This window comes from Elephantulus edwardii, unplaced genomic scaffold (assembly GCF_000299155.1).
Source record: "Elephantulus edwardii isolate Elephantulus edwardi_28Jun2011 unplaced genomic scaffold, EleEdw1.0 scaffold00161, whole genome shotgun sequence".
Classification (NCBI taxonomy): Eukaryota; Metazoa; Chordata; class Mammalia; order Macroscelidea; family Macroscelididae; genus Elephantulus; species Elephantulus edwardii.
This window is the reverse complement of record NW_006399911.1, coordinates 7267164-7285678: the sequence shown is the minus strand read 5'-3', so window position 1 is coordinate 7285678 and position 18515 is coordinate 7267164. Positions and strand designations below refer to the sequence as shown.

At 48.0% G+C, this 18515-nt stretch overlaps 1 protein-coding gene across 1 annotated transcript in view; it reads left to right on the top strand.

Moving 5' to 3' along the window:
* RPN1 (ribophorin I) overlaps positions 1–3610 on the top strand; it is a 31744-nt gene extending 28134 nt beyond the window's left edge. The window contains exons 9-10 of the mRNA XM_006895181.1: positions 2004–2249; positions 3365–3610. Of these exons, the coding sequence (XP_006895243.1) occupies positions 2004–2249; positions 3365–3547 (429 nt within the window). The 3' untranslated portion in view covers positions 3548–3610. The remainder of the gene's footprint in view (positions 1–2003; positions 2250–3364) is intronic.
* Positions 3611–18515: the final 14905 nt, after the last annotated feature.

Sequence of the window (18515 nt, the reverse complement as noted above, 5' to 3'; positions counted from 1 at the left end):
ACATCCTTGGTCTTTAGTCTCTAATCCAAGGCATTTCAGCTTTTGTTTTAATGACCTTTAACTCTGAAGTATTAGACCTTAATTTTATGTAGAGGTTCTTTATTTACATTTACCTTTTTTTGAGATTAAGTATTTTTTACAAGCTTACTGTTGTTGTGAACTGACCCATAAGCTGACCCTCCAGCGGGTTTTCAGAGGCAGTTAATCACACGGGAGGAGATTGCCCAACCTTCTCCCACGGATTGCAGCGCAGCTTCTTGCCACTAGGCCACCAGAGCCTATCATTTTACTATAAAATGATAATTGTATCAAACATGCCTCATATCAGAAGAGATCTGATACGACTTGGTCCTAATATGGTGATAAGAATGTCTTTTACTTGGTATCTGTGTGTTTTTTTCACTGAAAATTGCTATTTTTCTCTGCAATTAATATGTTCTATTTGAAGCCATATAAATATACTATTCTCTCTAGTTTTTGCATTTGGTATAGATTCTTGAATTAGATGATAGTTGCAAAATATGGAGTCTTTTTACATTCATTAGTTACAAGGACAAACTTTTCTTATTGATTAATTGATTATTGATTTGATTCCTGTACCCTGATCCTATTTGGTCGGTCTCTCTGTCTATCCTCAGTTTGACTATGTCTTTACCACAGTTCCATAATTTTTTTCACTTTCTGGCATAACAACTTGCAATTTAAGGTTTCAGGTGCAGCTTATCTTTTTTCTCAGGAGCATTGTTCGTTTTAGTGGGTGATGGTAATTGTAGGTCATGATCTGTGATTAGGATCTTACTGCTTTTAGAGTATCTTCCAGGTCCTAATGGATGGAAATAAGTACATAGTTAAAATATCAATGCCAATTCCTTTGATTCTAGTCTATAAAGTTCTTTGCTTTATTTTTTTCATTCCATATTTTTTCTTTCACAGAATTCTGGTTCCTAACAACATCAATATATTTCTTTTGCAGAATTCTGTGAACATTCACAAAATAGTTTTAGAATTTTTGCCCTTACCACTACGAGCACCAAACCCAATGAGTCAGTCTGAAGATTTGCAGTTTTCTTGTTTTCAAATGGAGAACATATTGATTGCCAAAGTACTGTGTTCCATAGGTCCTTAGATTTGTTTTTTCATTATTCATTAGAAAGGGGGATGTGTGTGTGATGGGGTGGTAGGTGCCATCGTGTTAACTAGAATTTCTACCAACCTTTGAACAACAGACAGTTTTATTTATGTGTGAATTTTATTCTATTTGCTTCCTCCATCATTGCTAATATTTTAACATTTTCTTAATTCACAACTCCAAAATTGTTCCACTTCCTCCTCCCTGCCCATCCCTGTTCTGTAGGTTGCCAGTTTCATCAATTACTAAATATTCTTACAGATTCTTTCCCCTTAAAAACAAACAAACCAACCCACATTTATAATCTTTTTCACACAAAGGTAGCAACTGTACATATATTTGGTATTTTACTTTTTTTTTTTACTGAACAGATGTATCTTGGCAATCACCTGTAGTATCAGTTCCCAGAGCTCTCCCTCATGTTTAATTAAACTCATGTTTAATGGTTGCAGTATCCTTCATAATATGGGTGTACTGCTGTTCACTCAGCCAGTTGCTTATCCATAAATCTCCTTTTAAGACTTTGCAAACCTACTGTAGGAAAAACTATTTTAAGTCTTAGTCATAGAGGGACTTCAGATCTTTTGTTCTTAGGGTCACTATGAGTCGTGCTCCACTCAAAGACAATAAAAAACTACATTTGTTTGCCTGGGTGGTCTGTAACTTCACTCTCTGCTCTATCTTTGTTTTTCCAACCTTATCCAGTATTGTACGTGTTCCAGATGGAATGTCAGCACGGGCTGAATGTTTTCTAAGGAGGTGGCTTATTTTGCTTGGAGAGATGGTGGCGGCGGCTGCTGTTTAGGAAGTGAAGACTGGAATGGGTTCAGGCCTGGCTCAGTGCTGTCTTACATGGTGTCTCTCCCTTCTCCAGGATCCAGCTGCTGAAGCCAGGATGAAAGTGGCCTGTATCACAGAGCAGGTCCTGACCTTGGTCAACAAGAGATTAGGTCTCTACCGCCACTTTGATGAGACTGTTAATAGGTACAAGCAATCTCGGGATATCTCCACTCTCAACAGCGGCAAGAAGAGCCTGGAGATAGAACACAAAGCCTTGACCAGTGAAATCACATTGCTGCAGTCCAGGCTGAAGACAGAGGGCTCTGACCTCTGTGACAAAGTAAGTGCCTGCCACCACTGTGTCCTTTGAGCTTTTTGTCCTCAGGCTCTTACTTTTGAGAATTGTACTTGCACATATAACCAGCAACTTGCTTGTTTGCTTGCTAGCTTATGGGGGTGAGTTGTAGACTTGTGTGGTTACCAACCCCTGAATTGGAATGAAAGTATGACAGCCTGTACAGCACCGTTTGCCCAAATGGCTGATACTCAGATCAGCTCTTTCCTCTCTCCAAGACCAGACTGGACAAGATCCAGGCTGCTCACAGAGTGATAAGACAACATAGACTTCCATAATCATGGGTTTGAATCTGGGCTCTGATTCAAATTTAGTAAACTGGGGTTATCTTCACCATGCCTCCATTTACTTATACCATTTAGTGATCGAGGAGTAAGTGGAAGCATGTAAAGTCTGGTATGCGCTGTGTGACTTTTTATTACCTTTAACTGAGGTTGGTAAGTTTCCTTTCAGAGGGCCCCTTCGGAATCGCTCTCCTATCCTCATGCCCACTGTCAGCAGCTGGGTTATTTGTTTGCTTATATGTTAATTTTCTCCCCTCTAGAATATTGGCTTCATGAGGGCAAGGTATTGGGTCTTCACTGATGCTTCCAGAGCCTAGAGTAGTGCTTTACGCAAGTAGTATGGCTCACTAATTATCTGTTAGTACTGAACAAATGTGACAGTATAGTAAAGGCTTTCCCCTTTCCCCACTGATATTTTACCCACTGAATACGTGGACCTGATTTGGCAAGCTGAAAGGAAGAGATGGAACAGTTTACAAAACACATGCTAGAGCATAGTACCAAGTAGTTTCACATAATTTCATACTTAAGCCTCATGACCTTGGCGCACATGAACCCAGAGATGGTGACAGGTCTTGACTGTAAGGGTCAGAACTTGAATGACAGAATTTGTAAATGGTGAGGCTGGTATTGGAATCCAGCTTGTCTCCTCCACAGTTAGCCCCTCTGGTGCACCCCACTGTACTTGTGTTCGGGGGCTGCATTGTGGCTGGTCCATGGGAACACCTAGGTCTGCAGGGGGGTGGGGTAGTGGACCCTGATGAGTAGGTTTAGGGAAACTGTTCTCAGGTCCTGATCTGCTCTTGTCTTGGCCAGGTGAGTGAAATGCAGAAGCTGGATGCCCAGGTCAAGGAACTGGTGCTGAAGTCAGCGGTAGAAGCCGAGCGGCTGGTGGCAGGCAAACTCAAGAAAGATACATACATTGAGAATGAGAAGCTCATCTCAGGAAAACGGCAGGAGCTGGTCACTAAGATCGACCACATCCTCGATGCTCTGTAGTCTCTGCCTATTGTGCTCTGAGTGGGCCAGGGTGGCTGCATTTGCAGATGGCGAGCAGGGTGGGAATGCTGCCCTCTGCATTTCCCAAAGGCTTTCACGGAGAAGCCCAAACCTACCTGAGGCAGCACAGGAGCTTAGTTCTCGTCCCTAAGTCTTTTTTAAAAAAATATTTGATAATATCAAAACAAAAAAGCCCACCAAATCTCAAAACATTTTTATGTTTTGAACAAAATAATTTTCAGTAGTTGATTGGTATTTTTTTTCTCCCGCCTGAAGCCTAGGATATTTTTTCAGCCATGATTGAAGTAAGCCCCTTCTTTTATACCCTTTTAGTTTCCGTGTTTGTATATTTTGTGAGTTGTGTGTGGGTTTTTTTTAAAAAAAAAATGTGTGTGTGATCAAATGAAAATAAAACAGGGACTCTGAACATTTGCTGAATGTTTTCTGCTGTAAATCTCTCATAATTTGATTATTATCTCTGGGATCAGACTTTTGTCTGTTTTTAAAGTTTTGCCTTTTATGCATTAAATAATGGGTTTGTTCCATTTTCATTTTACCTTTGAGTCTAGAGAGGTAGCTTAATTAAGGTTACAGAGAAGTGTTTAGAGTGAGGGCCCTGTCAACTCCTCACCCAGGATTTTAGAATCCCTCTTCTGAGTCACGTACTTCACTGGCCACAGTGATGAGCACAGCAGAGGCCCATATTGAAGACAAGTGAACAAATGATGACACGCAAATTCATAAACTGTAGGAAGACTGTGAGGAAGGGGGGGTACTGGGTCTTCTGATGGTACATGCTGGTGAGTACTTAGTCCAGATGGGTATGGGAGGGAGGAGGGAAGACCTTTTCCCAAGGAAATGGCCTATAGATGAACTCAGTAGGAGTTACACAGGTGACAGGGAGTGGTGGGTCCTCCAGACAGAGCACTAAAGAATGTATAAACGCACGAGTGCCTTTAATAAATGGAAATTCATTTTCTCACAGTTTAGGAATTTAGAGCTAGAAGTCTGAATTCAGAGCACCAGCTTAGGGGCAGCCTTTCTCTCTGCTTAGGAGAAGGTCCTTGTACCTCTGTGGTCTTCATGCGGTGTAGTATCTTACTTTCCTCAGCTTTGCTTAATCTTTTATATTTCAAAAGACGTTGAATCCAGACACAATCTATACTAATAATACTCTCCAGTTATAACAACCCACCCGTAAATGTGATTTTAAGCACATGTAGCCCACTGCCATTCAATTGGTTAGGACTCAGTGACTCTCTTATCATGTGAGGCTGTAAATCATTGTGGGAGGAGACTGCCTCCCCCCCCCCCCCAGGAAGTGGCTGGTGGATGAGAACTGTTAGTCTTGTGGTTATGCAGTATTCCATCAGGACTCTTAGCAACAGATGTGAGTTAGGATTTACGTTTTATATTTTGGAGGACACAATCAATTGATAACAGCATGCAAAAATACCTTGGGATAGACCAGGGAATGGCCTGTCTGAGAACCTGAATGAAATCCTGCGAGGCTGGGAGTGTACAGCATCAGGCTGCAGATAAAGAGCCCAGAACAGAACTCCTGAAGAATAATAAGAATTTTGCCTTACTCTAAAAAAATTTTTATTTTAGTTGAGAAAGAACTGAAAAACCAGAAAATAGGAGAGACAGACATTCTTTGGTAGTAATCCAGACAAAAATTGATGACTTGGACCCTTGTGGTGGACCAGGGTGGTGATGTAAAAAGGAATACTGCTATTAACTGCTGCTCCTAGGATGATTTAGGGAGCTCTGGAGGCCTAGTGGCAAGAAGCTGCGCTGTAATCCCGAAGTCACACAGTTTGAGGCCACTAGTTGCTCTGCATGTATGCAGAGCAGATTATCTGAGAGGCTGGGCTCTATGAGGAGAATTGTGGCATCAGGATTGGTGGAAGATCTATCAACAATCTCCGTTATGCAGATGACACAACCCTGCTTGCTGAAACTGAGGAGGACCTCATGCATTTGCTGCGAAGGGTCAAGGACTGCAGCCTTCAGTATGGACTGAGGCTCAATGTCAAGAAGACAAAGATTCTCACCACTGGACCAATTGGCAGCATCAGGATGGATGACGAAGAGATTGAGATTGTTCACAGCTTCAGTTTGCTCGGCTCCACAGTCAACACTCTTGGCACCAGCAGTCAGGAAATCAAAAAGCGTATCGCGATGGGAAAGTCTGCTGTTAGGGACCTCTCTAAAGTACTGAAGAGCAACGGTGTCTCTCTGGAGACTAAGGTGCGCCTGATACAGGCCATGGTATTTGCAATCGCTTGTTATGCATCAGAGAGTTGGACAGTGACTAGGGAGGACAGAAGGAGAGTGGATGCTTTTGAGCTGTGGTGCTGGAGAAGGGTACTGAATGTACCATGGACTGCCAGGAAAATAGATTCATCTTGGAGAGGATTAAACCAAGCTACTCCTTGGAGGCAAGGATTCTGGGGCTTCGTCTGACATACTTTGGACATGTTGCCAGGAGGGACGGGTCCTTGGAGAGGGCCATCATGCTTGGGAGGGTGGAGGGACAGCGCAGGAGGGGAAGACCCTCTATGAGATGGATTGATTCGGTGACTGGGGTAATCGGGATGGGTGTGTCAGAGGCAGTGTGGTTGGCGCAGGATAGAGCAGGGTTTAGGGCTGTTGTGCATAGGGTCACTATGAGTCGCAAACGACTCGCCGGCACATAACAACAACAACAGTTGCTCCGCAGGAGGATGGGCAGTCCCCTCCAGAGCGATTAACTGCCTCTGAAAACCTGCTGGTGGGTCAGCCCCAGGTCAGTTCCGACTGGACAGTACACAACAAACAACAGGATGATTTAGAGTATTGCAAAGAGGTAATGATACTTGTGAACTTGCTTGTTATTTATTAGCTATTGTTTATTCCAGCCATCGTTCTGGCCTGGATTGGGTGTCTTGAGAGTTGGACGCTGGAGAGGCTGCATGTAACCAGTGCTTTATAAGTGACTTTCCTAAAATCCGTGGGAAAAAAATGCCCTGTGTGGGACTGAGCTGGGCTTTCCCTAAGGTACTGGTTACTCACCTGAGCTTGCCAGGATTCCTCATGCCTCCCACATTGGTTTTTTTGCAGAAGTCCCAGAGGGGGTCCTGGAAGGAGCCCTGGTTTACCATCGTTCTCGCCAGCTCCTCACTTCTAAGGAAAAGTAAGGCAGCTAAGGGTTTCTTGGGGCCAGAGGGATGCAGTTGGTCATGTGTGCCATGGACTGGCGCCCCCTGCTGGTCGTGGGCCCCGGCTGCTCCGAGGCGCCGGGCAAAACCGCGCCTGCGCTTCAGTGGTTCATTGGAACCCGTCGACGTCATTTGGGAGCGCCTCCTGAGGCTTTAGGCAGGAAGTTGTAATACGCAAGCGCAGAGCGACGCGCGGGGCCGAAGGGCTGCGCCTGCGTGGGCTGTACCTGGCCCTTGACAATCGTGGAAGGAAAGGCTCCGGCTGCAGCGTCACCTAGCGGTGACCGGGGAACATCTGCAGCTGGGACTGGAACAGATTCAGGCCAGCTGAGGGAACCTGGCTAGCAGCAGGCCATGGGGACTTGGGCTGGCCGATCCTTTGTGATGATATGCTATGAGATGAGATGAGATGAGGGAGGCAGCTTGGATCTTCCAAAGCCGTGGCTTATCATGGGCGTCCAGTGCCCACAAGCTGCCTCTTGTTTCTAGGTTCCTCAGGTTCAGGGTTATGGCCTGGGTCCTTTTACTGCAGTAGTAAGCAAGGCGTCAGTTACTGCCTTGTAAGTAGCAGATAGGGAGTGCATCGACCCCGGGTTTAAGCCTTTGGTTTAGGCCTAGGACCCCTTTGAGGCAGGATGTGATGTTGCAGACACTTGACCCCCTCTCACTGATCCCATCTACCCTATGCACGGAACCTCTTGTTGGGTGAAGCAGTTCCAACTCCCTAGTTCTTCCCCTCCTCAGACCCACCCTGTCCCAGAGGCTGCAGTTTTAAGCCCCCCACCACAGCCAGTAAGGCAGGCACCCTCCTTCCTCTCCCCAAGCCATAGGCAGATGGCTGCAGCCCAGCCCGTCCTAGAGTGGGAAAAACAGGGTTGCAGAACTGCTAGGTGTCACTTTCCCTCCTCCATCAGTCTTGGAGGCTGACACGGGAGAAAACCCCAAAGGACTGACTGTGCCCTCACAGTTTCACCACAAGTATCCTGACCAGGCATCTGGTGCCGAGCTGATAGTGCAGGCCCCGGCCGCAGCCCCGCCGGAAACCCGCGCTGCCAGCGGTTGAGGGCGGCAGGCTCAGACAGGAAGCGCCCCCCGGGCCTCCACATGCCTTGGCGAGATCTGGCGCCATTTTGGAGCTGGACCTGACCCTGGCACTGTGGCCTGGGCTGGGGGCTGCCAGCTTAGGATCTGGAACTGGCTCACACCTGCCTGGATAGGCCTGGGAAGTAGCAGGCAGCCAAGGCACAACTTCTGTCCTGGACTAAACTTGAACCTGAACTAGAATACTGCCTCCTACTTGCTCGACCACGTCTCCTTAAACCAGTACTTGAAATTCTCAGCTTTTGTCAAGTTGACCTCTCTTTCTCTCATTGAGAGAACCAGCTCATAGCTGACCCTCTGGTGGGTTTTTAGAGTCAGAAAATCACACAGGAGAAGGTTACTCACCTCTTTTGGGGAGCAGCTTCCCTTTGGGTTGGCAGTACACCTCCTAACCACTAGGTCACCAGAGTTCTCTAGCCCCATAAATGTTTATTTGCTGTGACTGGCCCAGAATTCAATGCTGGACTCAGACATGAGTATAATGGTAATAGTATTGAGTAGTAAGGAAAGTGCATACAATGGAGTTACTTAATAGGATCTGAAAGATTTGTAGGTAGGAAGGATGGAGAAAGTCAGTCATCATTGCTGTCAGGTAGGGACCAACTGGTAGCGAGCCCTCTACTGAGTTTTCAGAGGCTGTAAATTGCATGAGTGACATTGCCCATCTTTCTCCCATGGAGCAGCTGATGGATTTAAACTTCCAGGGAGGCATGGCCATTCGACTAGCAGCAAGTAGCTGTCTACCAACCACGTCTCCAGAGCTCCTGATGGAGAAAGAGAAGCCCACATTCTAGCCTCCAGTTTTGATTTCCATTTATGCTACAGAATCGAGAAAGATTTAAAATTAAAAAGCCTATTTAAATGTTGATGAGCATATTTGATGGCTAAGGGAAGACTGAAGGTCAGTGGTGAAGGGATTGAAGAAGAGAGGAGGTCCAAGAAGAGCAGGATTGGGTGGAACTTATGGTTCTAGAGGAGAGATTAGCACTAAACAGGAAACTGGCACAGGCTTGGTCAAACTTCCCTTTCTGGGCAAACTTTCGCTATTGCCCAGGGGCCTGAGTGACCCTCCCTTATGTCATTTGGCACTGATCTCTGGACTAACAGACTGTTTGCTCCCCTGACTGGGAGCTTGCCTTCAACATAGTTAAAAAAGGAAGGCAGCACATCAATGCCTGTAAGTCATTTACCCAATAGCTTTCCTATGCATCAGACAGTTTTCTATACATAGACACCGTTTTTGGTATCAGGATGCAGTAAATAGGACAGTCTTGTAAGAAGTACAAGAACTGAATAACTGCTCTGGACATGTTGAGTAGGTTTTATAGTCTGAGGGGTTAGAGAAGGCACACCTGAGAGAAGACAGCTGAGCCGAGACCCTAGAGCTGGGGGTGGGTTGGAGCTGAATGCTGGCTTAAAGACTGAGTCCTTCTGTGTTGCCATATGGTCTCTCACCCACACCTGTATCCATTCAGGCCTCTGGTGGTTGCAGACCTTCCTATCGCTGGTAAGATTCAGCATCCCAACCCTTCACTCCACGTTCAAGTCCTGGTGCCCTTGGCCCCAGGACTCTTGGCTTCCTTCTCCTCAGCCTTTATGTTGAGGTGGTCATACTCACACTTTTCTACACATGCGAGGCTCTTGATGGAGCCTCTGGCCTAATCGTGGTGAGACTTAGGGCTTGTCCCTTCTCCCTTCTCTTCACATCATCTGTTAGAATGGAACCCCCTGATAGGACTTAGTGCTGAGAAGCTCCCCAAACAGGGCCAGACTCCACAAGTAAGATTCTCTTCCTTCCATACTTGTTCAGACTATATAAGGCTGTCTACAAAGGTTTCTAGATATATCCCTTTCCTCATGGCTTACACAGCCGATGAGTCTTGGAGCCCATTGGTAGTGCCAAGGGGGTAAATTAACTTTGTGTCCTAAAGCTAGGGGACAGACCTGGGCTTGGATCCTGCCTGGGGAACTTTGGATAGGACTCTCTGGGCCTGAAGTCCTCACAAGATCAGTGCCTGAGGGTCCTTAAGCACTGATGATCTGGGATTCTGCGGCAAGTGGGAGAGTCCCAGGAGTAACAGCTGAGGCAGGGATGAAACACAGATTTTTATTTTCCTCCTTGATTTGTTTTTCATAATTCCTATTTTGTCCAAGTTCTGGACTCTGCCCTGCCTGGAGTTGTGCTGTCAGTGAAGTTGAGGGGCGGGAGAAGCACTGTGATGTGTTCCTTCCTGACCTGACATGACCCATGCCAGCAGGGTGAGGTCTGTGTGCAGAAGAAACACAAGCTGTGGACACACAGACCCTCCAACCCCTCCAACCTTGGGGCGTACTGAGGCCCAGGCCCCACCCTCACAGGTGCACCCAGAGATGTGCACATATGTCACGAGCACAGACGAGGTGGAGAGAACCTCAGCTGGAGGATATTTCTCCTTACTTTTTAAAAAAGAAGTACAGGTCATGAGAACAAGTGCATTTAGGCTTCTTGGTTAATGAAAGTCACACACAGGAGAGAGTTGTGTTCTGTCAAGTCGGAACCAGCCTATAGCTGACCCTGCAGAGGCTCTTCAAAGCAATAAATTATACTGAAGGAGTTGACAATCTTTCATGGAGCAGCTGGTGGATTTGAGCTGTGTATCTTTGCACTGCTAACCCAGCTTCTTACCACTAAACCACCAAACGCTCTCATGAGAGGGTAGCGCATCCTCTTGGGGTATTGATGTTCTGTGTTGGGAACTATCCCACACCTCACTGTATATGTCCTTTTTTTGAAAACTTTCATATTGGTGTGAAAAGTAGGATTTTCATTTTTCTCCTCTGCATCTGGTGTCCTTATAGAAAGAGGCACAGGGAAAGTGACATGCGAAGAAGGAGACAAAGTGATGTGTCCACAACTGGAGAGTGCTGGGGCTGCTAGAGCTGGAAGAGATAAGAAAGGTTCTTACCTCAAAGCCTCTGGGGAAATGTGGCCTTGTGGACACCGTGAATTCAGACTTCCACCTTCCAGAACTTTGAGATGATAAATTTCACTTGTTTCAAGAAAAAAAAAAAATTAACAAGACCAAGGAAAGCAATGCATGTGGAGGAGCGTTCAGCCAGCCCTCTGGTGTTGTATGCCTGGCAGTTTACGCTGGGAAAGAGACAGGAACTATGAGCCACATATTTTTTAAAAAAGCAGTTCCACATCAAATATTGGCACTTATCCTACAACATTCTCAGCCCTGGGCATCCAGTGGGGTTAGATAAGATCTTCCCCCATTATCCCAGCCCCACCGCCTCAGGACTTGCAAAGCTCCCAGAGACACGCTAGCTATGAGCTGGCTGCTGCTCTTTAACTCTCCCAGCAACTCAGGTTGAGCTATTACTGTTCCCATTTTGCAGTTAAGAGAACAAAAAGTGCAGAAATTTAAGCGGCTTGCCTCGTAGTAGTGTCTAAGAGCCTCACTCTTATGGTCTGGACCGTTTTTCTCTCCCAGGAACTTTTCGCTGGAGAAGACGCCCTCGTAAAGAAACACCTCCTGGCACGTCTACATGTTCTGTGTTTTTACACGGTGTGTGTTTTACACGGTGTTTATACTAGTTCCCACCGAGATTGCACTGCCTGCTCATCCCAGCTGCCGTGTCTCCTCACACTGCCTTCTCCTTGGGGAGCTCCTTCGGCTTTGGCACAGATTCTCCCAGTGCCCACGTGCTTTAGGACGTCTGCTGGATCAGATCTCTTCCCTCTGCCAGGCTGGGGTCCTGAGAGCCCTGGTCCTGGATCTGAAGCCTCTCCGTTTGTATCTCTGTGACAAACAGCATGTTGTGCTGCTAGCCAAAAACTTATGCATTTTCTGGTGGCTCCAATCCATCAGAGGCTCTGTGGAAGAAAGATGGAGAGATTCCCCCTGTTAAGGCTTACAGCCTTGGAAAGCCAACCATAAATCAGATTACTGTAAATGGGGAACAACTTGATAACGATGGGCTTGGTTTTGGTTATGTGTGTTCTTGGTACCAGCACCAGGTGGCGCAGCAAAGGTCTGTGGGTGTTTATGGATGGACACTCTGTGAAGATATGCCTTTGACCCACTGGCACACAGATGGTTCTGAGGCCAGGCCACTGGGACGGGATTCCCAGATGCAAGAAGGAGCAGGGCAGGAAGGCCAGGTGGGTCCCTGGTGTTGGGCTCAGTCTGGGGAGTCCCATAGCGGGCAGGGTGGAGATCTATCAAGATCTCAAGGCTAAGACTTGAGAGTTCTGAGCAGAAGTCCTCTGTGAACTTGGCTGCTGTTTGAGAGGTGTGATTTTCAAGATGGGGCTTGGACTGGGGTATCAGTGCACACGTTGGGTGCGTGGGAGGAAGAAGCAGTTTCAGGAAGAAGCAGCTTGAGGCAACTTCGGGCTGGAACCACAGCGTCTGCTGTGTATGTGTGTGCAGACGTGTGTGCATCTGAGTGAGTGTGAGTAAGTGTTTCTAGGACAGCTGAAAGAGTGGGTCACTCATGACTCCATTCTGCCTGGCTTTACTAGCTAGACTTTGGGGCAAATCACTCAACTCTCTGAGCCTCAGTTTCTCCATTCAAAAAATGGATCAACTAACACTTATGCTATGAGGATGAAAAAGAATGTCTCCTTAGGAGTGGTATCCACTTCTTAAACAACATGCCTCCGGAAACTATGAACTTTGAAAAGTGTTGATAGTTGTAGAGGGGCTTCAGGCCTTTTGTTCATAGAGTCGCTCTGAGTCATGCTTGACTTGAAGGCAATCAACAACAGCCACAACATTACATTACCAAAGTATGATAAAGTGTCTAGAGAAAGCGCCATACATGGCTGTTGTGATGAGTATGTGTGTAGGGGCCTGGGAGCCCTTGAGAGCCCTTTTGAGCTTGTGGGGTGCCCTGCAGAGCTGGTTTGGAAGGTTTACTCTGGCACACATCCTTTCTGATTCCAGGGTGCCTACCTACCTGCTTTATATAGTCTGCACCCATCACATTGTCTTTAGGCCTCATATGGGCAGGCACAGGCAGGGGTCACATATAGCCCTGCCTGAAAGGGTGCCAGGTCTGATAGGAAATACAACAAAGGCACAGATGGCACAGAAGCTGTGGAGGCAAGAGTACCCAGGATTTAGAGGAATGGGGAACCTGATTTTGAAGCCCCCTCTGACATGTCAGGCCCTGTGCTGGCTGTGTCAGTGTTTTTCCTTTCTTTTAACTTTCTCTTCCCTGTGGTATCAATTGTATCTTCCCTCACCTCAGACCCCTCTCCCTCCACTCAGTCTCTGCTGTGTTGGAGGCTGTCTTCAGAAGGAAGCATGCAGTCATGTCTGAGGTATGTGTGTCTACTTTTCACCTACACAAATTTCTCCTTCTGTTTCTTACTGGGCTTCAAACAGGTTCAAGTCAGTTCATTTCCCTGTTTAGAATTTGTGTTTCCATCCAAGATAAGGAGCTCTGGTGGCATAGTAGTTAGAGGATGTGCTGCAATCCCAGAGGCCTGTGGTTCAAGTCTACCAGCTACTCCACAGGGGAAGGATAGGCAATCTTCTCCCCTATGATTTACTGCCTCTGAAAATCTGCTGGAGAGGCAGCTATGAATTCGTTCTGACTTGACGGCACACAACAACCACCCAAGAGATATTGGGCAGAATCAACAGGTCTTGTTAAACTGTAGATTCTGATTCTATATACCTGGGGTGGAAATGTGAGCTCTCAGCAGGGAGTTGAACTGAATGAACCCATTTGAAGCCTGAGTTTCTTGTTGGTCTCGCTCAGCTCTGTGCCTATGGCCTGCGTGGCTGGTGCTCACCAGGCTGACTCTCCTGCTCTGCAGCGTGCTCCGTGTCTCACCCCTCCACACTCTGGGGAAGGCTGTCCACACTGCCTTACTTTCTTACAGACCTGCAGGAGGCCGAAGTGGGGGACTTGTTAATGCTCTTTAGCAGGAGCTTCTGCAAGAATGGACTTGGCCACCCTGTCCACACTCCTTCCAGCAGGGCTCACCCCAACACGGGGCATTCTACTCACCTCATCTGCCTTGTTCATACTGCAATCCTAGGAAGAATGCCTAAGTGATGCCCATTTTATGCACACTGGAGCCAGAGAGGAGTGGTGACGTCCACGGCTACATGACTGGGCAGGTCTGGGTCAGCACTCAAGGCAGGGACTTGCTGCATGACTTCTGCATTATACAGTCCCCCACAATCCTTGGGGCCAGCCCAATTCAACCCTTAGTACCCTTTGCAGGCCCCAGGCTTGCTCTGAAATATTGGGGCTTATAGAGATATGGCTGTTCCTAGGTGCCGAGGCCTCAGAGATCAGCCACCGTTGGGACGTGGAGACTTGTATGTGGAGGGTTTGTAGGAGGAGCCTCAGTGTGGTTTGAACAGTGCTGGCTTTGCATTGAGGGGTTTCAGTAAGAAAGTGTTGGTGGTGGTGCAGTTTTTTCGCAGAAACTCCTGTCACTGAGTTAGTTCTGGCTCACAGTGGCCCTCCATGAGGTTTCTGACTCTGAGGTTTCTTCTCTAAGAGGAGAAGAAGGCTGCCTTTCCCCCCCTTCTCTCCCTTAGAGCCGCTGGTTGATTTGAACCACTTGGACTCACTTGAAGTCACTGTGGACTATGCCACCAGAGCTACTCTTTTTTTTATGGTTACCTTTTATTTAGGCAATCAAGACTGGTTTTTCATTTACGGCAGGATTTAAAAATTTCATTTTAAAATAAACTACCTGATAGAATGGGGAAAAAATGTGGAGCAGAACTCAAATTCTTAAATTTGAGGTTGCAGTATGCCCTGTAACTACTACAGTATTTTTAAAACTAGAATAGAAACTATTCTCTGAGGTTACCTTTCTATGAAATCATAGATTGGCATTGAAGATAAAGGAGAATACCCATGAATATGGTTCACCATAAAAAAGGGGGGAAAATCCATATGAGACAATTTTACTCCAGAATAAAGCCAACGGGTCAGGGAATCGATGAATGGAAATGAAAGAACCAGAATGCAGTTTAAGGGAATGTCGATACACTTAAAAATGTAACTAATGTTGCTGACCCATATACATAGAACGTGTCAAACGGAAACTCAGTTTGTAGTGTAAACGTTTTCTGAAAACACAATTAAATATTGTTTAAATAAAATAAGCTCAAAGCAGAATCTGAGTCTTCAGGAAGGTAGAGAGCTGAGCCCTAGACCTCAGATCAGCGCAGCTGCCTGGCTGGGTGGCCTAGCTTTGCGTCCCAACCTGTGTGACAGGGGCCAAAGTACTCAGCAGCTGTTTGTCCCCGTTTCCCTGTTGGTAAGATCAGGATATTAGAACTAGCAAACAAGGTTTTTTAGAGGGAAGCTTAGGGCTTTTGCCCACAGGGACCCCATAGAGCGGAACTCTGGATAAATCCGCTGTTACACAAAGAGGAGGAATGGGTGAGATGAGCAAGTGGCAAAATTGTGAAGGTGGAACTTGAAAACATCAATTTAAGTCAACTTCCGTTTCAGAAGGCAACTGAGCCTCCCTGGCCTTAAATTGCACGCTGCTGTCCCAAGCGATTCAGAGGTGGTTCTGGGGAAGGCAGCTTTCTGGCAGGTAACTTTAGGGCCAGAAGGACTTAAGAGCGCGGCGTCTCATCCGTAGGGCGGGGCAATCCTGGGGCTGTCGTGATTAATCGATAATTGTAGAGTTAGCACACAGCAGGGCCTCTAAAGGCATGGCCCCGCCACCGCACTCCACACACGGGTTGTTCGGCAGCTGCCGCGGCTTCTTCTCGGTTCCCTCGTGGACCCAGGCTCGGGCTCACGGCGAAGGCGTGTGTGCACGCTCACAGCCCACATAGTGTGTCTGCAGAGTGAGGCGACCCTGCAGAACCTGCGCGGAAGCGGCACGCCTACCCCGGGATGCGAACCCGTGCCGCCAGGGGGCGCGCCAACCCTGGGAATCCAGGCCCCGGCCCCGACGGGGCGGACCCTGGGCCTTTACTGCGTGCTGGCTGACCCGCAGGAGTACCGCTAGCCTGCTTCACCACTGGCTGCTTGGAAGCCTTTTCTGCCTCAAGTCTCTCCTCTGTAACACGGCTCGGGAACCACCCCAGAGGGCGACCACAAATCTCTGGAACGACCCCAGTTCATGACCACCGAGCTCTCCAGACATTGTACATGGCAAGTTATCAATCACAGGGCTGGTCCTGCCATAGGAAGCTAACGTCCTATACATCTTATAACATCATTAAGTGACCCTGCAGGTGGACGTGCCTAGTGGCCGTTAGGGAAACAGATCAGATGCTTAGGGAAAGGCAAGCCTAGCTTCTAAGCAAGTGCCCTCTGCACTCCACTCCATTTCTTCCACTTTTGCAACTAGAGAGATCCTCTTAGAAAATGCCTAGGCTTCCTGCAAAGAACATGCAGAGGGCTGGGGGTGGCTACTCACTCTGCAGCAATGGACCCTTCCAAATCATGTCCTGGGAGGACCCGGCAGGCTCTTCTGCGTCTAACTCTTGTGTGGTGGGATCAGAGCCGGGGCAAGGAGACCCTGACACACACAACTCAAGGAAAGACAATACCCCAAACCAAGCCTGTAGGCCAAGTTGTTCAAACAAGAGTCGAACTACCCCAGGCAGTTCGGAGATGTCAACTTTACAGGTGCCTCATTGTACAAGGACACCCCTCCACACACACACACACAGCTGGTGGGTTCCGACTTCTGACCTTTTGCTTAGCAATGAGGTGCTAAACCACTGTGCCACCAGGGCTTTCACAGTACATCACCCGGCCTCCTGTGTGTGTGTGTGGGCTCTGCGGTTCTGTGGGTGCCATCAGGAAATCCTGGGTTACCCACCTTGTGTGGCCTGCAGCACCTGACTGACCCTCAGGCATGCTCAGTGCCATGGGGCCCAGAGCACGTGGAGGAGACCCCTGATCCTGGCTGAGGTGCCCTGTCATGAATCAGGTGGCCCAGGGAAATTTCACAGGTGGGAAAAAAGGGAGCTTGGGCATTTCTAAAGGGGTCTTCGCTCCTCAGCCCAGGTGAACACAACCATAGGGACCCAGAGTTCTCAGAGCTCCTAAAGTGGAGCTGGAAATACAATAGAAAAGAATGAATTTAAGCATTCTCAAATGGAAACCTAATAAACTACGTTGTTGTTGTTAGGAGTCCTCGCGTCAACTACCACTAACATAGCGATCCTATGGACAACAGATCTGCATCTTGTTCTACTGTGTCAATCCATTTTGTTGAAGGTCTTCCTCTCTTTTTCTGACCTTTTCCACCACAGTGTCTTTTTTCCAATGTCTGGTCCCTCCTGGCGTCATGCCCAGAACACGTGAGACAGAATTTCACCATATCAAACTAAAAAGGCTTGCAACCTCTGACGTGCTAGTACCATACAGTATTTCTTACAGTAACTTTACCAATGGGCGGGAGTATGTCGGAAATGGTGAGGATGGCACAGCAAGGTTCAAATTGGTTGTTTATAACATCATGATGAATCATAGCAGACCCTATGGCACCTAACAACAACAACAGCATACTTTCTTAAGTGAAAAATATATTTCCTGAAAAGTAAGAAGCTCATGACCACAGAGAAGAGCACAGCCTTTCAATGAATACAGTTTATGTTATAGAAAGCCACCAGCCCATCCCATGTTTCTGTTTTCCTGCAGGGAGAGGGAGCGTCATCTGACGGAGTCTGCTGCCCGGTGCACGAGGCCCATATGTTATGTTCCCCCTCCCCATATGTGCCCCTGCTTGTGGTCCAGCCGTACTCTGTCGGATCCAGGCTGGAGTCCTAGGCCCAGCTGCAGACATAGAGGAATGTTCTGGAGCACTTTTAAGAGGGATGTCAGCCAAGAAGAAACCCACATCCCTTTCTGAGCAGCGGCCAAGGAGACCAGCAAGGCCAGGAATGGATCCTGGGGTATGCCAGAGCCCCAGGCCCAGACAAGAGGGCTCAGAATTTGGCTCAGCAGGCAGTCAGTCCCAGCTGTGGCTGACTTCCAGGCTGAGGGGAGCCTCTGCTGGTCCACCCTGAATGGCAGGATTGCTCAGGGCCTGGCTGCCATGATGCTGGCTCAGGCCTTCTGCCTCTGCTTCTTCTTCCCGCCAGGGTGGCAGAACTGGACGACACAGCTCGGGGTGAGGCAGGCTTGACTGTCCTCTTGCTAGAGGCCTCTGTAGCCTTTCCTTTCCTTGGCCCCCCTCATCTGCCGCTGCCCCTGGGGGTGCAGAGGGGGACGTTGTTGACAATTTGTGCATTAATCTCTCTGCCTGGGGCCTCCTGGTCAGGTGGTGCTTATCAGAGTTCTGCTCTTGTCAGATGGGCCTTCCGGAGCCGTGGGGCGAAGGGGGGGTGGTGGACAGGCAGAGCCTCGGCTGTGAGGCCTGGAGGCTGCCTCACCATCTTTGGGCCTGCACATCTCCTTGCCCCTCCTCCCCCGAGGGCTGCCTTCTTTACCACATCAGGATACAGAACATTGCATGAATTCCGGTCTCAATGGAATTATTTCAGAATTCTGGTCAACCGCAAGCTGGGGTGGAGTGGGGGGTTGTATTTCACAAACTATCTATCACTGCTGTGTGGTGAGGCAGAGCCTGGGCTGGGGGCAAGTAACGGATACAGAGCGCCCGCTGTCCACTCCCTGTGGGGGTGGTGCCCCCCCCACTAGCTCCCAAAGTGGCATCCCAGCTCTGC